Genomic DNA, 24,816 nt, shown 5'->3' with positions numbered 1-24,816 from the left:
AATATTCCCCCTGCCCTTGCCCCCCTCCATTACTTTCCCATCAAAATCAGTAATGCAACCAGAAAAGGGCAACAAAAATAATTAGGGGAATGGAGGACATCAGCTATGAGGAAAGACTACAAGCACTGAACCTATTCTCTCTGGAGAAGAGACGATTGAGGGGGGATATGATATCAATGTACAAATACTATACTGGCGACCCGAGCATAAGGAACAAACTATTCAGAGAAAGGAGATACAATAAGACACGTTGCCACTCACTAAAACTTGAGGAAAGGCAGTTTAACCTTAAAGTGCGTAAGGGGTTCTTCACTGTAAGAGCGGTAAGGATGTGGAATTCTCTTCCACAAGCAGTCGTATCAGCAGGGAGCATTGATAGTTTCAAAAAATTATTAGATGGACACCTTAAAGACCACAACATACAGGGGTATACAATGTACGGTTTAAAGCAAACACACACACACATCATAGGTTGAACTGGATGGACTGATGTCTTTTTTCAACCTCACTAACTATATAACTATGTAACCACCCTCATGCCAGGGTACATGGTGTAATCCTCAACTCTGACCTGTCGTTTTAGCCCCAAATCCAATCGTTGTCAAAATCTTGTAGACTTCACCTCCAAAGCATCTCAAAAATGTGCCCCTTTTTAACAAATGAAACCACCAAGATACTCATTCACTCCCTTTGTTATCTCTCACCTCAACTATTGCAACTCCCTTCTTGTAGGCCCACCTCTCCATAGGTTATCCCCTCTTCAGTCTATCACGAATGCTGCTGCCAGGCTTATCCACCTCACCAACCATTCAGTGTCTGCCACCCCTTTCCACCAGTCCCTACACTGGCTCCCGATCGCCCAGCGAAATAAATTGAAAATACTAACCACAACATACAAGGCCATTCACAACTCTGCCCCGAGCTACATGTCTCCATGTAATACCCAAAGCATTCTCTCAAGACCTCCTACTCTCAAGCTCCTGTGTCTCTCCCATCCTCTGGAACACACATATGCCTCTCCACTCAAGTTCAGTGGAGACCATTGCCATTACAGAGGTTTCCTTAACCAATGTTGCATTTATTTCCAAATACAACCTGCTGCATTCCTTCTGGGAAAAGAAAGGTAAGAAAGGTAAGGTTTGCTATCAACTGCCTGACTGAGAAAGCTCTAGCTTGGGACTCTCTGTATATAGAACAAGATATAGAACAAGACAGTGCCACTCTGAATAATTCTGAGCGCTCCTGCTGAAGAAAATTTGCATAGTTTGTGGCAGGGTAGAGTACACAGCTGGATTCAGACATTGGATCGCAGATTCCACCTAGAACAAGGACTCTGAACAGGTAAAAGATAAGCTAACCAAAGTGGAGACTCCTATTTATCTCAGGGCTTTCATTCAATTATGTATCTGAATCGAACAGAGACTAAAGCCTAGTATACATGGGCCAAATGTTGCACAACATCAGCTGGTTCAAAAAAACTAATAAAAGGTGTCATAAAATAAAAGCCAACATTCGAACCGTGTGTATGGCAGCCGGCCTGACAGAAGTTAACCGTTCAGACAGTTTCTGATGGACGAGCATGCAGCACAACGAGTTGCTGGCCAGCTCCTGATCAGCGTTCCCGGAGCATTCTAGCGGGTTTCCGCCCCCCTGTCAGAACACAATAGAACCGCAGGGGAGATCACTGTACTAACAATGGATTGTTAGCACAGCGGCTCCAACCAGAGCTGTCAGTTTTTTTCTGTTTAACCTGCTAGGTTGAACAGAAAACCAACTAGTGGTATGCACTAGGCTTTACAGAAGGGAGAATGAAGAGACTGGTAATGTCTGAAAGTAATGGTGGCATGCCTTTCTCTGCTAGTCATTTTTTCAGAGGGATCCAAAAGTTTTTCCGGAATCTAACACTCCAGAATCAATGCAAGTTGATGCTATAAAGAGATCCATTTCCACCCAGAAAAAAGAAAGAAGAAGCCCTGAGAACTTGTGTCTATATTATGGGGACTTTGGGCATTACGCAGTTAATTGTCCCAACAGAGTTAAAGTGGTTGTAACCCTAAAAACTAAACAAAAAAATTGATTCTGTTCCTTTAAAGCATGAATAACAGCACAGTGCTTGTGCTGTGTAATTTGGCTCTTTGTGTCATCTAAAATACCTGGTTGATCCTGCCTGGTGCTGCTCTCCCCTCTATAAACTGACCACATTTATCATGGCTGCTGATCCATGATACTGTGGTCAGTTTCGTGCCTCTGTCATAACAATTTCTTGTTCTGCTATGCTGGACTCTGGGGTCAGAGGGAATTTTATGAACATAGAGTTTGCCCCAAACCAATAATATTCAAATAAGAAATAAATCTGCCCATATTGATTTGGAGATTGTTGATGGCTCACCTTTATCTTTAGGACCTGTTACCCATGAAACGGTTCCTCTGGTACTCCAATATGTGTCTGACCATTGTGAGACTATCAACTTTCAATTGATTACCTTACCCAAGTTTCCGGTGATCCTGGGCATTCCTTGGTTTTCTATTCACAAATTCTCAATCAATTGAGAAGCAGGACTATAAATTTTGCATCCCCATTGCTAAGAACATTGTAGAGAACCTTGTAAAACAAGTTCTCCACTGATCAAGGAATCACAAGTTGATGTGGTAACTACTCAGTCATATGACAACTTGCCTCCACAATACCATGAGTTCCGGGATGTCTGTGATAAGAAGAATGCTGATCAATTATCGCCTCATCACCCATATGATTGTCCCATTGAGCTGCTCCCAAGGACAGAAATACCCTTCGGCAGTCTATTCAATCTGTCAGAACCTGAATTAAAGGTGCTCGGGGAGTGGCTTGATGAGAATCTAGAGAAGGGCTTTATCAGACACTAAACATTTCCTGCAGGAGCAGCCCTTTTCTTTGTTGAAAAGAAAGACTCTACCTTGTGTCCATGCATTCAATACTGGGACTTGAATAAAATCCCTATTAAAAATGGGTATCCCCTCCCCTTGATCTCTGAAATGTTGGAAAGACTCTGCTCTGCCAAAATCTTTACAAAACAAGACTTAAGGGGGTAACCTTGTCCACATTTGTCAAGGAAATGAATGGAAACCCGCCTTTAGAACCAGATATGGGCATTTTGAGTCCTTAGTTATACCTTTTGGCCTTTGTAAAGGACCTGTAACTTTGTTTTTCGAGATCTGTTGGACCAGTTTGTGATTGCTTATCTGGATGATATTGTCTTCTTTTCCGATAACCTGTAGGAGCATCGCAAGCATGTTTGCACGGTCTTTAGAAAGATTAAGGAAGAATCGTCTTTACATCAAACTAGAAAAATATGAGTTTGAACGGACCAAGATCCAGTTTTTGGGGTACATTATTTCTTCAGAAGGAGTGAGCATGGATCTCGAGAAGATCAAAGCAATAGTAGATTGGCCTGCCTCCAGAAATGTTAAGGAGATACAATTTGTTGGGTTTGATAACTTCTACAGAAAATTTATAATAAACTTCTCTAAGGTGATAGCAGCAATTACACAGCTGAAATAGAAAGCGGTGCCCTTTGTGTGGTCACGTGATGCACAAACTGGTTTTAGCAAGCTAAAGACTCTTTTCACTTCTGCACCAGTATTGGTACATCCTGATCTAGGGCTACCTTTTATCGTAGAAGTAGATGCTTCAGATTCTGTCGTGGGAGCTATCCTTTCTCAGCAAAGCAGAGTAAAAATGCATCTTCATGCTTGCATTTCCCTCTCTTGTTTAATTTCTTCAGCCAAAAGGAATTTTGACATTGGGAAGAAAGAGTTGCTGACAATTAGGGAGGCCTTTTCTGAATGGAGGCATCTGCTGGAAAGGGCTATGCATCCTGTAACTGTCAGGGCACCAATAGCAGGAGGGCTCTAGGACCCAGTATCCATCTGAACAGGAGAAGGGCTCTAGGACCCAGCATCTCCTTCAGCCCCATCACCTGGGCCTTTATAAGGGAGCCAGCCCTTCTCTAAGTGCTGTTTGATCTTCAGCTTCTACCAATGTCCTGTGTTTCCTGCTTCCTGTTTCCTGTTCCTGTGATTCCTGGTTAATGACTCGGCTTGTTACACCTCCATCTCCGGCTTATTTCCTGACTTTGACCTCGGCTTGTTTAACAGATCTCTTCTGCCTGCTACCTATCCAGACCTTGGCTACCACTTGACCTTGTCTTCTCCGCTACCCACCTGGCATCGAACCTTGGCTTGAATCAACCACCCTCTGTCTCTGTGATCCTAAGTACCTGCTTCATATCACAGGTGCCACCTGCCTGCAGTAACCCCGCAGCACAACAGCGGTATCCCTGAACCCTTTCTGCAAGCAACTCTGCAGGCGACCTGTGCGACTTTGGGCCTAACTCCTCCTGTCTCATCTCCAGGGGAGTTTGGAACTTAGCTGCAAGGGAAGCCCTCTCTCCATTGGCCTCCAGCACTTGATACCTGATAGTAACTGTTCTCACTGATCATAAAAATTTGGAATTCATCTGTTATGCCAGGAGATTGTCTTCTAGACAAGCACGTTGGTCTCTATTCTTTCCAGGTTCAACTTTATTGTCTCGTATCGACCTGGATCCAGGAATGGGGGAGGGTACAGATGTAGAATTAGCCAGTGGAAAGCAAGATTCAGAGGGCACAAATGGGGACATTAGCAGTAGGGTGTTCAGAGCTCCTAAACCCAGGGTGGGTATGGGGAAAAATCACAAGAGCAGCCTAAAAACATCAAATGAGGATATATGCAACCGGTTAAAATTAAGAGGGTTGTATACCAATGCAAGAAGCCTGGTCAACAAGATGGGAGAGCAGAAGCTGCTAAAGTTTGAGGAGGACTTTGTCGGGATAACAGAGACTTGGTTGACTTGGACAGCTCTCGTGACTGGATGGTGACCATTCAGGGGTATTCCCTTTATTGCAGAGATAGAGAAGGCAAAAAAGGGGGAGGGGTATGTCTGTATATTAAGAACAGTGTACAGGTAAATATGAGGGATTATATTAATAATGGAGCTATGGACGAGGTAGAACTTCCTAGGGAAGGCACTGTGGGGAAGGTAATATTGGGCGTATGCTATAGGCCCCCCAACCAGAGGGAGGAGGGGGAGGCGGACCTCCTTTTACAGATAGGATTGGCAGCAAGGATGGGAAATGTCATTATAATGGGGGACTTTAATTATCCAGATATAGACTGGGCAGAAGGAACCGCGCATTCAGCCAAGGCTCAGCAGTTCCTAAATGTTTTGCAGGACAATTTCATGGGTCAGATGGTGAATGCACCGACAAGAAACAATGCGGTACTTGACCTACTGATTACCAACAATACAGACCTGCTCATGGATATAGAAATACGGGGCAACTTAGGAAACAGGGACCATAGGTCAATTAGTTGACTGATAGACATGACACTGAAATAATGGATGCCCAAAGAGAAATATCTTCTCACAATACTCAACTAAGAGACCTACAGAGACATGTGGAAGACTTAGAAAACAGGGGTCGCAGGCATAATATACGTATAAGAGGCCTGCCAGAATCAGTTGAGCCAGCGCAACTTACCCAATCTGCCCTAGCTATTTTCAATGATCTTCTGGGGAGACCCCCGGATACCCCTATTGAAATAGAAAGATTACATAGAGCATTGAGGCCGAAAGGCAGAGAAAATTATCCCCCCCATAGACATAATCGGATGTCTGGTAAATTTTAAACTGAAAGAGGAAAACCTACACAATGCAAGGATAAGGGGAAGAATTCTATTTCAAGGAGTTGAAGTGAAACTCTTTCAAGATCTCTCTCAAATAACACTGCAGAAACGTAAGGAACTTCGCCCATTACTATCAGTGTTAAGAGAGGGAGATTCCATACAAATGGAAATTCCCCTTTTGTCTTTTTGCTGGCTCAAGGGGTCGCTTTGCCTCGCTCAGGTACCCAGAAGACACAGCAGCGTTTTGTGATACACTGGGCCTTCCACCAATGGAAATTCCTGGATGACCTCATATCAGTAGATCGCCTCGTCAATACCAAGTAGAGGACATGGACATTCATCAATCAGGCGACTTTGCGATTTCAAGAAGACGGAATTTATCTCCTCAACATTCTGTAGCTCCACATGAGAGATTCCCACCAAGGCAAGGAAGTGCACCTACGCTCCCGCTCACAGGAGACCCCACAGAGATTGATCTATGACATCTAACAACTCAAAGAAAGATCACATATTGTAAATTAGAGACTAACTCTCGGTCCTTTTTTTTTTTTTTTTCTTTCCCATTCAGTTTGTATCTCAAATTCTCTCACCTTTGAAAGAAAATAGAGTATATTGCATTTATCTCCCTGAAAAGCAATTCCGCCATGGGACTTGTACTTAGGTTCTTATTACTATTCAACTTCGGATGGGCCCACTTACGGAGCTTACTACATTCCCTCCTCTTGTTTTGTATTTTTACTCCTTTTCTCCATAACTTCTTTTATTAAAAGGAAAGGGTAAGGAGAAGATAAAGAGGAGAAAAGGTGACTCATTACCAATAAGTTTAAATTCTATTAGTGTTGACTTACATGGTGATAAACCCAAGAGTAGTGCCTGATTCTTCAAATAGAATGAGAATGGCATTTACTATATAGGGATGATCGAACGGTTCGGGTTGACCATCGGTTCGACCCGAACATTGACTGTTCGAGGTTCGGCCGAATTTAGAACTTTTTGCTGAAAAAGTTCGGAATTTCGGCAACCAGAACCGACCAAAATGCAATGGGCCAGGAAATGGGCTTTAAAAGCCTGTGATTGGATCAGAACTATTAGTAAAAGCCAATTGAGGGCGCAGGAGAATGCTAGGAATGTGATTGGAGTGACTAGGGGGCCCAGAGGCCAATCATTAGTGAATATGCCCCCCAGTTTATAAGATAGCCTCCGCCAAATTCCTAACATTGTAATACAGGGACATGGAAGAGAGTGGAAGCAGTTCTGTTACTTCTGCTTTAAAGTTTCATTTAGCAATTATTAGTGTGAGGAAAGGGATATCTAGTGTAGTTAGGGTGCTATTTTCCACTTTAGTTCGCTTCAAAAATCAAGTTTCTGTAGAGAAAGTGTTAAGTGCCAGGGTGACCGTAGTGTAGTGTAGGGTGAACTGACACTGACTGCTATGGCAGGGTGACCAAACCCTTCCATTTCAGGGTGACCGCTATAGAGAAAAGATCGTTTTCTCTTATGTGACTTTCAGAGCAGCGATATGGCTTCTCTCCGGTCAGCCTGCTTTTTGCTGCAGGTGTTTATAGGGCTTTTTTGAGGACAAGTTTGGAGTCAGGCATGACATCTGAACTTGTGTATAGGGGTATATATACACACATGTATGTATATATACACCTACACATATATAGGTGTGAAAATAGCAGAACCCTATGCTTGCGCTAATGAAATAATTAACAGGATATGGCTCCGCTCCTATCACACCTATATATGTGTATGTGTATAATACATATAAGTGTGTGTGTATATATACCCCTATTCAGAAGTTCAGATGTTTTGCCTCCCTCCAAAGACCCCAAAAAAATGCCCAAATAAACGCCTGCGCCCAAAAAAATGCCCAGGTGTTTTATTGCAGGCTTTTTTTGGGCATTTTTTTGGGGTCTTTGGAGTCAGGAAAAACATCTGAACTTGTGTATAGGGGTATATATAGACACACATGTATGTATATATACACCTACACACATATAGGTGTGAAAGGAGCGGAGCCATATGGGTGTTAATTATTTTATTAGCGCAAGCAGAGTGTTCTGCTATTTTCACACCTATATATGTGTAGGTGTATATAGACATACATGTGTGTGTATATATACCCCTATACAGTTCAGATGTCATGCCTGACCAAAGACCACAAAAAAATGCCCAAAAAAAAAGCCTGCAATAACACACCTGGGCGTTTTTTTTGGCGCAGGCGTTTTTTTGGGCATTTTTTGGGGGTCTTTGGAGTCAGGCAAAACATCTGAACTTGTGTATAGGGGTATATATATACACACACATGTATGTATATATACACATACACATATATAGGTGTTATAGTTGCGGAGCCATATGCCTGTTAATTATTTCATTAGCGCAAGCATAGTGTTCTGCTAGTTTCACACCTATATATGTGTATGTGTATGTGTATATATACATATAAGTGTGTGTGTATATATACCCCTACACAGAAGTGATGTTATGCCTTCCTCCAATAACCCCCAAAAAATGCCCAAGAAAACGCTTGCTACAAAACCGGCAAGGTGTGAAAATAGCGGTGCCATGTCCCTGTTCTATAAGTGACCTAATAGAAACAATCTTTTTTTTTCTGGTTCTGGACATGCTACAGAGCTGAAACTTCACAGGTACACTTTTTAGACCCCACAGACACTAAATGCATCTCATTTTTTTTTTCAATAATTTTTTCAATAATTGGCTCTCTATCAAAAATGAAAATTTTTAAGAACTTTTTTTTGTGTGATTAATAGTCTCTGGGGCATGACCCAGAACCCTAGGCACTTTTTTAGGGGCATTTATTGGGTTTTAGGGCTTCAAAATGTTTTTTTTTATTACCGAAGTTCGGGTCCCATTGATTTCAACAGGGTTCTGAAATCCGGGCCGAACTTTCTGAAAGTTCTGGTGTTCTGGTCGAACCGAACTTTTGAAAAGCTTGATCATCCCTATTTACTAACACTGAATTGCCTTCACTATATGGTTTGTGCTACATTGAATAGAAAAAACATATATTTTTTCTTTTAACCACTAGATGGCGCTGCTCAATCAAGCAGGGAGAAAAGGAAGAAAGAGGTGGTAAAAAAGAAAGTAGAAAGGGAAAAGAGAATCTCTCACAGATATTCTAGTTAAAGAATACATACACATTTGTTTATATAGATCTTCATATATGTGTAGTTCTTCACATATTCTGGTTATTGAAAAAGCTATTCTTATCTCAAAGCGGTGGTTTTCTTATAAATTTGGATATAAGAAAAGCTTTTTCGGTCACAGACAAATGCTCTTGTCTTGTTATTTTCATTTACTGTATATCCTAACTTAATCACTGCCTAACCAATCACACATGCAGTTATTACCTACGGTGCTTATTTGAGTTAATTGCATAGTAAGGGATTAGACGGTTGGCGTTTACGTAGACCTTAGTCACATTTAACTGTTTTACATTATTACTAAGAGTTAATCTTTTATAATCAGACTGCAGACATGTGCCACAAACCCCAACAGTACAATTTCGGTACTGACGCATACCAACAATACACCCCAAAAAAACAGTGTTGGCAGGTCCATCACTGTAGTTGGTTCTATCTAACCTATTTTTCCTCCCCCTTTCCCTCCTTCCTTCCACACCATCCTACTTAACTCCTAACTAAACTTCATATACCCACACATATAGATATATTGTATCTTAACAGAAATCACTCTCACTAGTACCCCTATTGACTGGAATACTTTCACTATGAATCAGAATATACCAACACACGGCACAAAACAGCTGAAAATTGTTTCACTGAATGCCAAGGGGCTAAACTTACCCGAAAAGAGATCCAAACTAATATTGTACCTACGTTCTCTTAAAGCAGATATTGCCTTCATACAGGAAACCTACTTCAAGACGGATCACGTTCCAACATGGAAAACCAAAGAGTACCCTACAATGTTCCACTCTTCAAACAAGCTGGCAAAAACAAAAGGTACCTCAATTCTTTTCTCGAATCGCATTTCCTTTGACATAACAGACTCTTTAGTGGATGATGATGGAAGGTATGTGGCCCTCAAAGGGAAATTGTGGAACACACCTTTCACATTTATTAACATTTATAGTCCAAATACTGCCCAAGTTAGTTTTTTTAGACACTTTGCCTCAACGCTAGCTGCTTTCCAAGAAGGATGCGCCATTTGTGGTGGTGACTTTAATGTCGCACTCAATCCTTTGGAGGACACTTCAAATGGTCATTCTTCCATGCCTTTCAAGGCATTAAAGCAAATAAAAATCCAACTACAAGATCTATCATTACATGACACATGGTGCCTTTTACATCCAGGTGCAAAAGACTACACTTTCTTCTCTTCACCCCACAACCGTTACTCAAGAATAGATTATTTATTCATATCACAGAAAGATATCCCCCTACTGGAATCAGCCACAATTGAGCCAATGTGCCTGTCCGACCACAATGCTATATCTATATCATTAAATATTCCATATGATGGCATTCATGAGAAAATTTGGCGCCTAGACTCTTCATTAATAATGAACCCTCAAAATGCAAAACTGCTAGAACAAGAAATCAAAGATTATTTTATGCTGAATGATACTCCAGATATAGATACAACTTCCTTATGGGAAGCGCACAAATGTGTGATCAGGGGCTCATTGCTCAAGATGGCTGCCACGAGGAAAAGACAATCCCAAAAAAACATTGCAGACCTATTCACACGTGCTAAAAAATTGGAACTCATCCATAAATTATCCCACGCCCAAAACCACTTAAATTAATTGGAAGAAATAAGAGGAAAAATTAAGGATATACTCGGTAAGAAAATCAAGAAAAGATATGTACTTTTCAAAAAATTATTTTACGAGTTCAGTAATAAAAGTGGGAAATTTCTCGCCAGAGCCCTCGCCACGCAAAAAAAAACAAAATACTATTCATCACATCCTTGACTCGGCGGGTAACAAAAAACAGTCAAACACTGGCATAGCTCAAGAATTCACTTCATATTACAAAAAACTCTACAATCTTCCTCCTGAGCACAACCCTTTATCCAAACCTAATTCTAGACCCAAAATTATTGAAGAATATATCAGAGACAATGGCTTTACACCTTTAAGTTTAACCAGACAACAATCAGACAAAATAGATGGTCCACTTACAAAAGAAGAATTCCTTAATGCATTGCAACAAATGAAACCTGGGAAAAGTCCAGGACCGGACAGATTTTCATTAGCGTACTACAGAATGTTTTCTAACATTCTGACTAAGCCTTTCTTACAAACCTTTAACAATTTAAATAACCACAAGTCAAACCATTCGAGTTTGTTGGAAGCACATATTTCAGTGATACCAAAACCTGGAAAAGATTTCTCTCTAGTGCAAAACTATCACCCTATATCATTACTAAATGTTGACTTAAAGATTTTTGCAAAAATACTTGCTAACAGATTGATTGATTTTATACCCTCCTTAATCAATAAGGATCAGGTGGGCTTCGTACCGGGGCGGGAGGCCAGGGACAACACAATTAAAGCTTTGAATATACACCACCTAATCTCATCAACAAAACAGAAAGGCTTTATGCTTTCCCTTGATGCCGAGAAAGCCTTTGACAGGCTGGCTTGGGACTATTTGGGGGCAATTCTTAAGTCCATAGGATTGGGACCCAGAATGATTGCCCTTGTGTTGTCCCTGTACTCCCGCCCCTCAGCAAAGGTTCGGATTAATGGCTCGCTCTCCAAGCCCTTTACAATTAGTAATGGCACTCTTCAAGGATGCCTCCTTTCACCCCTTCTGTTTATCCTCACACTCAAACCACTACTAAATTGCATTAGGAAAAACCCTGATATTTCTGGCATCAAAACCTCTTCACATCACTATAAGGTGGCAGCATATGCTGATGATATTTTGGTATTCCTTTCCAACCCGGTCATATCCCTCCCGAATTTGCAAAAAGAACTCCAAATTTTTCAGTACATAGCAAACTTCAAGATAAACAAGTCGAAATGTGAAGCTCTTAATATTTCTCTCTCTGATTCTCAAGTTAAGCAATGCAAAAAGTCATTTCCTTTCACATGGAAGGCAAACTCCATCACCTATCTAGGAATAGAAATCCCACACAAACTACAAGATTTATATAAAATGAATCACACAGCCAAATTACAGATGATTTTTCAAGACCTCAAAAAATGGCATCAAGCACATTTTTTGTGGTTTGGCAGGGCTGCCATAGTAAAAATGAATATACTACCCTGCATACTATATCTTTTTCAAACAATCCCTATCCAACTCCCCACTAGTTTCTTCTCCTCCATCAAGAAAGCAATTAGAACATTCATTTGGCAACATAAATCCCCACGCATAAAATTCTCCGCTCTAACCAGACCAAAAGCAAAAGGAGGAATGGGAATCCCAGATATCCTACTCTATTACAAAGCATCGCACCTCCTACGAATCGTTGATTGGCATAATCAAACACAAAAAAAGACTGGGTTGCACTGAAAAACACCTTCTCTCAGCTCCCGATCCAAAGTATTGCATGGTTACCATACTCAGAATTAACAAACTCTTTAAAACTTCATCCGCTCATTGGTCCTACCATACGCTGCTTTCACTCTTCCAACCCCAATCAATCTCTGGCTAGACAGCTTGGTCCCTTAACCCCGATTCTACATAACCCGCTATTCCCTCCAAGCCAAACACGTCATTCTCTACACAATACTTCATGTGAAATGGGTTTAAGAATATTCCATTTACTACATAATGGGAAATTAATGTCACATCCTGAATTAAAAGAAAAGCTCCAAAACAATTCCTTCTCGTTCTGGGAATATGCCCAACTGCACTACTTCATCTCCCCTATAATTAAAAAATCAAATTCCCACCCATCAATCCTCACGAATTTTGAAAAATTATGTGTTGCTGCTTCTCCACAACAACACTTACTCTCCAAAATTCATACTCTTCTCTGGGACACTTGTCCTACACATCTTGGCAAACTGAGTGATGATTGGAGTAAAGCTTTAGATATAGAAATACAAGAACATCATTGGGAAAAAATGTATAGGAATATCCTCAGAGGCTCAATAAATGTTTCCATACAGGAAAATAATTACAAAATTCTCACAAAATGGTACCGCACCCCATAGTTATTAAATGAATTTGATAACAAAACATCTGATCTTTGCTGGCGTTGTAAAACACATTCTGCAGATATGCTCCACATTTGGTGGGAGTGCCCGTTCATCAAACCATTCTGGAACGTGGTCCGTCAACATATTACAAAAATTACGAACCATTCCATAGAACTGCTACGAGCTCATTTCCTCCTGCATCACTTTTCTGCTCCACCACCTAAATATTTTAGATCATTACCCATGATAGTGATAAATGCAGCAAAGTTGTGTATCCCCAGATTATAGGGTACCTCCAAAATTCCTTCTTTACAAACCTGGTTACTCCAAATTGAGCGGATTTCAGAAATAGAAGAACTGATCGCCACCACACACGATAACCCTTGAGACCAGGTGGATTTTTGACCTGAAGTGTTACACCCCCTTTGGTCTCAATGTGGATTGGGACGTCAACTGCTTTATCAACAATAGTTGATTGGCAGATTGACTCCCGAGACCCTCTTTCACTTGCTGTCTATTGCCCATTTTTTCTTTAGTGTCCCAGTACCCCCGGCACTGCACCCGCATCTAAGTACAACAACTTGAGTGCACTGCTTGGGAACTTTTTTCTGTACCCCTAAGGCTAAGATTGCTAAGGAAGCACCATCCTTCCACTGCAAATCTGCTTATCCCATTTTTCCTTCTCTTACTTTGAACAGTTATGGAGGTTTTGCTGTCCCAGTGGATATGTAGATACCACCGGGCTAGGTTGAGTACTATAGTATCTCATATATACTATGTGACCTTCAATGTATTCAACTTTAAGTCATTGCATGCAAATGGGTTTAAATTTTATCATTGATTTTATTATCAGTATTAGTTTGTAATTCATTTAATTAGGTTTTATATATAATGCACTTGTTTGTATGTGTGTTTTTTGTATTCAACCTGGTTGCAAATTTATTTGTTTCCACTATGTAATTATATATTGCATACTAGATCGTTTGCAATGTGGCTGGACCATATTTTTCAATCTGTTGATATCTTATGGTTTTGGGGGGACGGTTTGCGATTTGATGGGTCTTTTCTGGCTGGCCTTGGGCGGTCGGGTGACTTCCATCCTCCATTGCTGACTGTCTTCTCTGCCTCCTTTTTGAGCTTCCTACGTCAGGTTGTTCAGCACCGCCTCACAGCGATGCCGATTGATTAACCGGAAGTGCGTCATCACGCACGCCGCGACCGGAAGTGCGTCATCGCGCACCGGAAGCGGAAGTGCGTCATCGCGCACCGGAAGCGGAAGTGCGTCATCGCGCACCGGAAGTGACAACATGGCCGCATTCCAAACGATCAGGGGCACCCTATAAAAGCGTGCTGCATGTGGGGGGCTTTTGCCTTTGAAAACGCCTTTGCAGGACGAAACGCGTCAGGCACGCTAGCCCCCATGCAGTCACGCTGTTCCAGCCGCGGCCAATCAATTGAATAACATGCCTGTATCAAGCAGCTACATGTGAGTTTTTTAACCTTTTTTTATTAATAAAATCCGTACATACTTCACCATGTGCGCCCCCATTTGTATTATTGGAGGTCATCCCCTTTGTACACCTGGAGTCCATTGAGGTCTACCGGTTCCATGGTCCTTGTCCGGAGGTTCTGTGGTTGTTTGGAGAGGAATTCTGGTGACTGATTTCGCACGCCTTTTTGACCTTCCGTAATAGGGGGTCCAACTATCTGGTAAGGGTACATCCTCTTTTTTGTGTGATCTCCGCCAAGAAACTTCCTTTGCAAGAATTTTGTTGGATCTGTGGCTACATTTTCAGCAATTGATTTCCTTTCCTCTTTATGGACTTATGGACACTGGTTCACCTCTTTTCTTTAGTTAGTTAATTTATCTAGTGGCGCTGTACCATCTTCACACAACCCTACCCGCTATTCTGATACCTGGGAAAACTGGATCTCTTTTCGTAATTCACCTGAGTTTCAAAAATTGATGAATGTCCCACTGCATTGATTAATTTCCCGCCAAACAATTTTTTTTTTCTTTAACAAAGGTCCTATATACTGTATAACTGAAATATTTAATATAAAGAATGTCAGCTTGTTGGATTGTTTCCTCCTACCCTTTCCCCTCCTTGTGCTGGTAACAGGGATGTAGTATTATTCCCCCTCCCCCCCTCTTTCTCTATCTCTTCATGGACTCAATAATTTGCATCTTAACTATTGTTAACATTTGAGATATATTACTATCTGTACTCCAATGTTCTTTGTTTAGAGTACTCACCACATTGAACACAATGTAATGTTATGTTATTGTTATTGTTATATGTTTCTTCAATAAACTTTTTGGAAAAAAAAAAAAGAAATGTAAAGACGAAATCAAGGCGGCTAAAATTGAACATGAGAGACATATAGCGGAAGAGAGTAAAAAGAACCCCAAGAAATTCTTTAAGTATATAAACAGTAAGAAAGCAAGGCCAGAACACATTGGCTCCATAAAAGACGACAAAGGAGATTTGGCCACAGAGGACAGGGAAAAGGCGGTAGTGTTAAATAATTTCTTCTCTTCAGTCTTCACAAGAGAATTGGGGGGCTACACTAACCCAGCTTGTAAGGCCAAACTAAATAACACACCTCAGGAAGTACCGCCATGGCTAACAGAAGATAGACTTAGAACTAAACTAGAGAAACTTAACATAAATAAATCACCGGGACCAGATGGCTTGCACCCGAGGGTTCTTAAAGAGCTCAGCCAGGTGATTACCAGACCATTATTCTTGATCTTTAAGGATAGTTTACAGACAGGTATGGTGCCAGCTGATTGAAAAAAAGCCAATGTGGTACCAATATTTAAAAAAGGGCAGAGATATATCCCGGGTAACTATAGGCCGGTCAGCCTAACATCAGTATTCTGCAAGATTTTGGAGGGGATGTTAAGGGACCACATACAAGACTTTAGTAATGAAAATTGTATTATTAGTAGTAATCAGCATGGATTCATGAAAAATCGTTCTTGCCAAACCAATCTATTAACCTTCTATGATGAAGTGATCTATGATGGTGAGTATCTTTGCGACTGGTGAGTATCTTTGCGACTGGTGAGTATCTTTGCGACTGGTGAGTATCTTTGCGTCTGTTGGATCTTTACGTCTGTTGGATCTTTGCGACTGGTGAGTATCGTTGCGACTGGTGAGTATCGTTGCGACTGGTGAGTATCTTGCAACTGGTGAGTATCTTTGCGTCTGTTGGATCTTTGCGACTGGTGAGTATCTTAGTGACTGGTTAGTATATTAGCGACTGGTGAGGACTCCAGGTTAGTACCAGGGAAGTTAGAGGTAGTGTAGGTTAGGAAGAGCAGTTCGTTAATATATCCCCATAGAGTAGTGGGTAATAATGTCCGACAGGATTGCGGATGCCACTCAGTGCACTTCTTGCTGCATGTATGCGTTCCTTGATGAACCATTCGAGGGCGAATACTGCTGTGCAAGATGTGAGCGACTTGTTGCTCTGATAGACCAGATCCTGGACCTACAGAACACAGTGGCAACACTGCGTGGCATCAACAACCTGGAAAGGAGCTTGGACATTACCTATTAGGCGCTGGTAGGGGCCAGCATAGAGGAGGGAGGAACAGAGGAGACGCAAACAGCAGAGGTATGCAGCTGGGTGACTGTTAGGAAGGGTAGAGGGAGGAGTGCCAGGGAGGCCAATCCTGAGTTGGTACACCCTAACAAATCTGCCGAGTTGCAGGTTGAGGGGGATATCAGCTCAGGGGTGGCAGAGCTGGAGCATGCACCCTCCCCCAGCTGCCAGGGGAGGGACGGCTCCAGGAAGAAGGGGGGCGGTAACTCAGGAAAGGTTAGAAAGGTTGTGGTAGTGGGGGACTCAATTATCAAGAGGACAGAGAGGGCAATCTGTAAAAAAGATCTCGTGAACCGAACAGTTTGTTGTTTACCGGGCGCCCGAGTTCGGCACATCGCAGATCTGGCAGACAGATTGATGTGCGGGGCTGGGGATGACCCAGCGGTCATGGTGCATGTGGGCACTAATGACAAATTTAAAGGTAGGTGGAGGATCCTTAAGAACGATTTCAGGGACTTAGGTAATAGATTGAGGAAAAGGACCTCCAAGGTGGTTTTCTCTGAAATACTGCCTGTACCTCGAGCCACACAAGAGAGGCAGAAGGAGATTAGGGAACTTAACAAGTGGCTGAGGAATTGGTGTAGGAAGGAGGGGTTTGGGTTCCTGGAGAACTGGGCTGACTTCTCAGTCGGCTACCGGCTCTTTAGTAAGGATGGGCTGCACCTTAATGGGGACGGTACAGCTCTTTTGGGGAGAAAGATGGCCACCAAGTTGGAGGGGCTTTTAAACTAGGAGACGGGGGGGAGGGCTCAGAAGTAGAGTCAGTCAGGAGGGAGCAGAGGACAGAAGGCAGCTGTAGTGTCAGCAGCGACAGTAGGTCCACAATGTCAATTGGCAGGTCTGTGCGGGAAAATCTCAGACCAAACAGGAATAAACATAACCGCCAATTGGACTTAACTTCCGTAAAACTTAGAGGGGTATATGCTAATGCCAGGAGCCTAGCTAATAAAATGGATGAGTTGGAAATGTTAGTACATGAGGAGGACATAGACCTTGTGGGAATAACGGAGACTTGGTTCGACCCCTCACATGACTGGCTGGCCAATATCCAAGGGTATTCGGTGTACCGGAAGGACAGGGTAGGAAAAAGAGGGGGAGGGGTATGTCTCTATGTCAAGAACAATATAAAGGTGATAGAAAGGAGTGACATTACGGATGGGATGAGCATGGATTTAGAATCTGTGTGGGTTGAACTCCATAGGGAAGGAGAAAAGGGGAAAGTAATTGTGGGGGTTTGCTATAGGCCACCTAACCAAGGGGAGGAGGTAGAGCTGGAATTTTTAGCACTAATGGGTAAAGTGGCAAAATCAGTCATCGTATTGGGGGACTTCAATTATCCCGACATTGACTGGGAAGAGGGGACTGCACACTCACAGAAGGCCCGTCTATTCACGGAAACCTTACTGGATAATTACATGTCACAGTTGGTGGATTCCCCTACCGGAGAAAACGGAGTCCTGGATCTATTGCTCACTAATGACCCAGACATAATCTTGGAGGTAGGAGTCCAGGACAACCTGGGCTCTAGCGATCACAGGATGATCACATTTAGTGTAAATAACAATATAACAAGGCAAGTGGGGAACATAAGAACCCTAAACTTCAGAAGGGCAAACTTTCCAAAATTGTACTTATTGATGGAAAGGGTAAACTGGGACCAAACCCTGGGATCCCTGACCACAGAGGAAAAATGGGAATGCTTTAGGAACATATTAGGCAAAGGCATCTTGCAATGCATTCCTATGGGAAATAAATTTAGAAGAGACAAAGCCAAACCTGGCTGGCTAAACTGTAGCGTCAAAAAACTTATTAGGGGGAAAAAATTGGCCTTCAAGAAGTATAAATCAGAGGGCACAGTATCGGCTTTCGAGCAATACAAGGAGGAAAATAAGAAAAGTAAACAAGAAATCAAGATGGCTAAAATCAACTTTGAGAGACAAATAGCAGAGGATAGTAAAAAAAACCCAAAGAAATTCTTTAAATATATCAACAGCAAAAAAACTAAGGCAGAGCATATTGCACACATAATTAACAATGATGGGAGGATGGTTACAGAGGACACTGAAAAAGCAACCGTGCTGAATGCTTTTTTCTCGTCAGTCTTTACACAGGAAAAGGAGGGGTACACTGACCATGACTGTATGGTTAGTAGTAATACACAGGACTTGCCACTATGGCTAACAGAGGGGGAAATCAGGGAAAGGCTGGATAAACTTAACACAAACAAATCACCAGGACCGGATGGCGTACATCCGAGAGTACTCAAGGAACTCAGTAAAGTTATATCGAGACCACTGTTCCTGATCTTTGCTGACAGTATTAGGACAGGAGATGTACCAGGGGATTGGAAGAAAGCTAACGTGATTCCAATATTCAAAAAGGGCCAGAGGCATATCCCGGGAAATTATAGGCCTGTCAGTTTGACATCAGTAGTATGTAAACTTCTGGAGGGGATGATAAGGGACTATATCGTAGAGTTTGCTAAAGACAACAACATCATCAGCAGTAATCAGCACGGGTTTACAAATGGGCGTTCTTGTCAAACCAATCTCCTAACATTCTACGAGGAGGTGAGCTGTGAGCTAGATAGGGGGAGACCAGTGGATGTGGTGTACTTGGATTTCGCTAAGGCGTTTGATACAGTTCCCCACAAGCGCTTAATTTATAAAATAAGGTCTGCAGGTATCGATAGCAGGGTTTGCTCTTGGATACGGAACTGGCTAAAAAGGCGTGTCCAAAGGGTAGTAATAAACAGCGCATACTCAGACTGGTCTGAGGTGGTAAGCGGGGTCCCCCAAGGCTCAGTCTTGGGACCAACCTTGTTCAATTTATTCATAAACAACATTGAGGTCGGGATCAGTAGTTCGATATCAGTTTTTGCAGATGACACAAAATTGGGCAGGGCAATAACTTCACAGCATGAAGCAGATATCCTACAGAATGACCTGGACAAAATAACGGAGTGGGCAACGACATGGCAAATGAGGTTTAACGTGGAGAAGTGTAAGGTTTTGCACTTGGGGACTAAAAACATAAAAACACAATACACGTTAGAAGGGGAGCCCTTGGGGGAATCAAAAATGGAGAAGGATCTGGGAGTCTTAGTTGATGATAGATTAGGAAACAGCATGCAATGTCAAGCGGCAGCTGCCAAAGCCAGCAGAACATTAGCATGCATAAAGAAAGGGATGCATTCCAGAGATAAGACTATAATCCTTCCACTTTATAAAACTCTGGTCCGACCGCATCTGGAGTATTCCGTCCAGTTCTGGTCGCCAGTCCTCAGGAGGGATGTGTTGGAGCTGGAGAGAGTCCAGAGAAGGGCAACTAAACTAATTAGGGGATTGGAGGACCTTGACTATGAAGAGCGTCTACAATCGCTCGATTTATTCTCCCTGGAGAAGAGACGTCTGAGGGGGGACATGATAGCAATTTATAAATATCTTAATGGGGATCCCAGCTTAGAATAAAAGCTGTTCATTCGAAGGGATTGCATGAGGACTCGAGGGCATACAATGCGATTAGAGGAGAAGCGTTTTAACCTCAGGCAACGCGGGGGGTTCTTTACTGTTAGGGCAACAAGATTGTGGAATTCTCTACCACAAGAGGTGGTTTCTGCGGGTAGTATGGTGGCTTTCAAAAGACTCTTAGACTTACATCTCAAGGATCAGAACATTCAGGGGTATGTGAGATGATTACAGCCACACACACCTACACAGGTTGAACTAGATGGACTATTGTCTTTATTCAACCTCACCTACTATGTAACTATGTAACTATGTAAGTGAGCTGCCACCAAGATAAAGGTAAGCTTGTGGATGTGGTGTATCTGGACTTTGCAAAGGCCTTTGACGCCGTTCCCCACAAACGCTTATTGTTCAAACTAAGGAAGGTAGGTATGGACCATAAGGTGAGTACCTGGATAGAGAACTGGCTCCAGGGGAGAGTGCAAATGGTGGTGATTAATGGGGAGTACTCGGATTGGGCAGGTGTGGAAAGGGGGGTCCCCCAGGGTTCTGTCCTGGGGGCAAATCCTGTTTAATTTATTCATAAATTATCTAAAGGAGGGGATATCTAGTACAATCTCAGTATTTGCGGATGATACTAAACTAAGCATGCCAATATCTTCTATACAGGATGTGGAAACCTTACAAGCGGACTTGAACAAAATAATGGGGTGGGCAACTACATGGCAGATGAGGTTTAATGTTGAAAAATGTAAAGTAATGCACTTGGGTGCCAGAAACCAGAAAGCAAGCTACTCACTAGGGGGGGAACCTCTGGGTGAGTGAGTCTAGGATGGTAAAGGACCTGGGGGTACTGGTAGACAACAGGCTTGGCAGTGACATGCAATGCCAAGCCGCTGCAAGCAAAGCCAACAGAATACTGGGATGTATAAAAAAAGGGGATTCACTCCAGAAATAAAGAGATTATTCTCCCTCTCTACAAGACTCTGGTCCGGCCACATCTGGAGTATTCTGTCCAGTTCTGGGCACCGGTCCTCAGGAAGGATGTGCTGGAACAGGAGAGAGTCCAGAGAAGGGCAACAAAAATAATCAGGCGAATGGAGGACATCAGCTATGAGGAAAGACTACAAGCACTGAACTTATTCTCTCTGGAGAAGAGACGATTGAGGGGGGATATGATATCAATGTACAAATACTGTACTGGCGACCCTAGCATAAGGAACAAACTATTCAGAGAAAGGGAATACAATAAGACACGTGACCACTCATTAAAACTAGAGGAAAGGCGGTTTAACCTTAAAATACGTACTGTAAGAGAAGTAAGGATATGGAATTCTCTTCCGCAAACAGTCGTATCAGCAGGGAGCATCGATAGTTTCAAAAAAACTATTAGATGAGCACCTTAAAGACCACAACATACAGGGGTATACAATGTACGGTTAAAAGCAAACACACACACACACACACATCATAGGTTGAACTGGATGGACTGCTGTCTTTTTTCAACCTCACTAACTATGTAATGGAAAGGCCAATGACCTATCAAGGATGTTGTCGGAGCCTCTCCAGTAAGGCGATTCTGAATGTACAATCCTACCTCAAAAGAACTTCCTGGGCTATGAGTTCCAAGACATTCTTGAGTTTTTTCAAAGAGGGGAATGAGAATGATCCACTGCTCAATCATCGTCCTAAGGACATTAACCTTGAATACAAGAATGACTTCTGGACTCAAGCACATCATCTCTATGTACTTGAATCTGCTGGGGTTGAACCCCTAATGTTAGTTCATGACTGTAAACCTGCAGGGAATTTTGGAGTTTCTAAGGCAGAAGAACATTTGTCATGTTCCTTTTGGTGGCCTGGTTACAAGAAAGATTTCAAAAGCTATGTAGTCTCATGCCTTATCTGTGCATGCAAAAAGACACCCCAAGCTTCTTCTTTGGGGCTTTTCCAGCCACTCCATGTTCTATCAAGACCATGGGGGTCATTTCTATGGACTTTGCGGTCAATTTACCTCCCTCAAAAGAAATGGCCACTATCTCAGTAGTTGTCCACTATCTCACTAAGATGGCTCATAATATACTAGTTAAAAGGGTACCTTCTGGTGAACAAACTATGGAGTTGATGGTTCGAGAAGTCTTTAAATTACATGGAATTCCTGATGATGTGGTGTCTGACAGAGGTGTACAGTTTACTTTTGTTCAGTTTAGGGTGTAACAATTAATCTGTCCTCTGCTTTTCATCCTCAGTCTAATGGTTAGACCAAGAGGACCAATCAAACATTGGAGCAATACCTTGATGTTTTGTCAGTTATTTTCAGGTGACTACGGCAATGTTTGCTTATTACAATTCTAAACACACAGTAGCTCGGTTTCTCAAAGTCCTTTTCACTTAAAACACCAGGTATCATCCAGTTTTTATTCCTGATCTCCCCATTTCAACTCCAATTCCTGCTGTTACCAATAGACTATCTATATTACAGGAGATTCAGAAAAAATTAATTGCTACTGTGAAGGAGGCTCAGGACTGTTACAAGGAGGCCGCTGACAGACATCACAGGTCACACTTTTCATGTGAGTGACAAAGTTTGGTTATCTTCTGAAAATGTGAAGGTTCATGTTCCATCTGCTAAATTGGGCCAAAAGTTTGTAGATCCTTTTAAGATTTTTGCTTAAATCAATCTGGTTACCTTTCGCTTATAACATCCAAACAGTATGAAGATTCACCCTGTTTTTCACCTATCACTGCTCAAGTAATTTCATGAAAATCCTTTTTCTGAAAGAATTCGCCCACTTACTCCACCTGTTGTGGATCAGGGTGAAGAAAAATTTGTGGTGGAGAAAATTACAATATCAGGTCCAATGGGAAGGATATGGGCCAGAAGAAATTTTTGGGAGCCTTAGGAGAACATTCATGCCCCTAGCTTAACAAGAGAATTCCATCAGGGGTTTCCTCACAAACCCAGCCCTAAGATGTCGTGGAAGGAGGGGAGTACTGTCAGGGCCTGAATTGAAATCCGGAACCTCTGCTGTGTCAGGCAATGTCTCTTCTTGCTAAACCACCAGAAATGCTGGACAGTTTCCTGGACAATTGAATGATCCTGCCTTGAACCTGGTTTGTCTTGAACCTTGAACTCTTTGCTCCTCCGTTTAACTTCCTGATTTAAGCCATGCCTCTGCACTTTCTGTTTGCCAGATTATTGTTTTCTTTCTCAGCCAGTATCTTGCTTTTGTCTTTCCAGCTGCCATCTGTATCTTTACTACCACTCGTTACTGACCCATGGCTTGTTCCTCGACTATGCTTCAGCTTGATCCCAACCTGAAACTACTTTTTACCGACCTTTGGCTTTTTTACTGACTATGCTTCTGTTTTATCCTTACCTGCTATAACCACTACTGGACCCCAGCTTGCTCACCTCCTGGTGGGGCGATCCTGAGGACCGCAACCTGGTACTGGGTGATATAGGATTAGCATATAGCAAATATAGCATTCTAGCTGATTTGTCCAAAAAAAGTAGAACCCTTTTATTTGAATATTTTATTAAGGACATCCTAATAATTGATAAATGGAAATTTATAAAATCAAAACTATTGCGCAGCCCTCCAGCCATGTCAGAGGTTGCATTTCAGCAGAGTGCTTTGCTTTTTACCAATGCCTCTACTGAGGAGCCAGTGAAGAAGTGTTGGAGGGGCACACAAGAGTTTAGGGGGAATCTGGATGAAATATTATACTGCACACAGGCACCAGAAGGAACCTGCTATTGCTTCCCCGGAGCAGATTTTAAAGTTTTTTCCTAAACAGTTTAATTAATTAAAGGACCTACCGAAACACAAGAAGTGCAGTTATGAGAACAAGTATGATAGCAACTGCCAGAGTGAAGACTGCAATTGTCATAATGTTAGGACCTGAAACAGAAGAAAAAAACATAATAAAAACACAGAAAGGTTTATTGCTACAATGATTTAAAAGGAGAGAAGAGCTTACCACTCCCAGGAACATCACTTGGGAGTCTTTGATTATTCCAGGTAAATGAAGGGCGTAAATCCATTACAGTTGTTGTGTTGGTGCTGGTGTCAAACCGAAGAAGTTCTGTATACTGATGAGAAACAAAGACATGTTATCTTGAGGTGAGCCTAATTAGTGAGAAACGCTGTAGAGCCTTCCTAAACCAGAAGGTAATTGCAGGTCTCACTATCATCATAGATCTCAAAAAATAAGTGGATACTTGCTCATTTTAAGATATTAGGCAGAGCCATGCAAGATATTCCTTTCTGCCCCTATAGTCAACTGCACAGATACAGGCTAATACTTTAGATAACTTTATTCTGCAAAACTGTGCAAACATTTGTTTCAGGATAGTTGCCCTTCATCAGTGCAGTTTACGGAAACCAAGGCTTCTTACTCTGCACTGATGATAGCCAATTCCCCTAACAAGCTGTACGCATTCCGAAAAACATGGCTCTATAATATGCATTGTATTTGTACTATAAACCAGTGATTATAGATGTGTGTTTGACCACAAAAGCAGAAAAGAATAATTTGCTTGATTATGCTCACTATTCTAAATTGAGGAATAAACCCCTTATTTTTTGGATCTGCAATGAAAGTGGGACTTGCAAACAACTTGTTTTAAGAAGAGTATTATGGGCCTTCTTAAAACTGATGAGTAATTAAGTTTATTATTATATTCTTTCTTCAGGAAAAATTAGCAGAGATGCCTCTGTAATAATTTCAAATCATTAACACTTCATTTGTGCTCTGGTATAAAGGTGAACTATAGTGTATTCCAGCATTGCAGAGGTTTATGAACTATGAGAAAAACAAGCAAAATTACAATATAGAGATAAACAAAGGGAAACAAAAGAGGAAGGAAACACTAG

The 24,816-nt window shown here is 42.0% G+C and overlaps 1 protein-coding gene across 1 annotated transcript in view; it reads right to left on the bottom strand.

Moving 5' to 3' along the window:
* Positions 1–24,816, bottom strand: part of GUCY2C (guanylate cyclase 2C) — a gene marked incomplete at both ends in the record, with an annotated part of 728,187 nt that overhangs the window by 476,395 nt on the left and 226,976 nt on the right. The window contains 2 exons of the mRNA XM_082266300.1: positions 23,760–23,841; positions 23,921–24,032. Of these exons, the coding sequence (XP_082122426.1) occupies positions 23,760–23,841; positions 23,921–24,032 (194 nt within the window). The remainder of the gene's footprint in view (positions 1–23,759; positions 23,842–23,920; positions 24,033–24,816) is intronic.

Source organism: Pelophylax lessonae (assembly GCF_965119305.1).
Source record: "Pelophylax lessonae genome assembly, chromosome: 8".
Taxonomy (NCBI): domain Eukaryota; kingdom Metazoa; phylum Chordata; class Amphibia; order Anura; family Ranidae; genus Pelophylax; species Pelophylax lessonae.
This window is presented reverse-complemented; position numbering and strand designations above follow the sequence as displayed.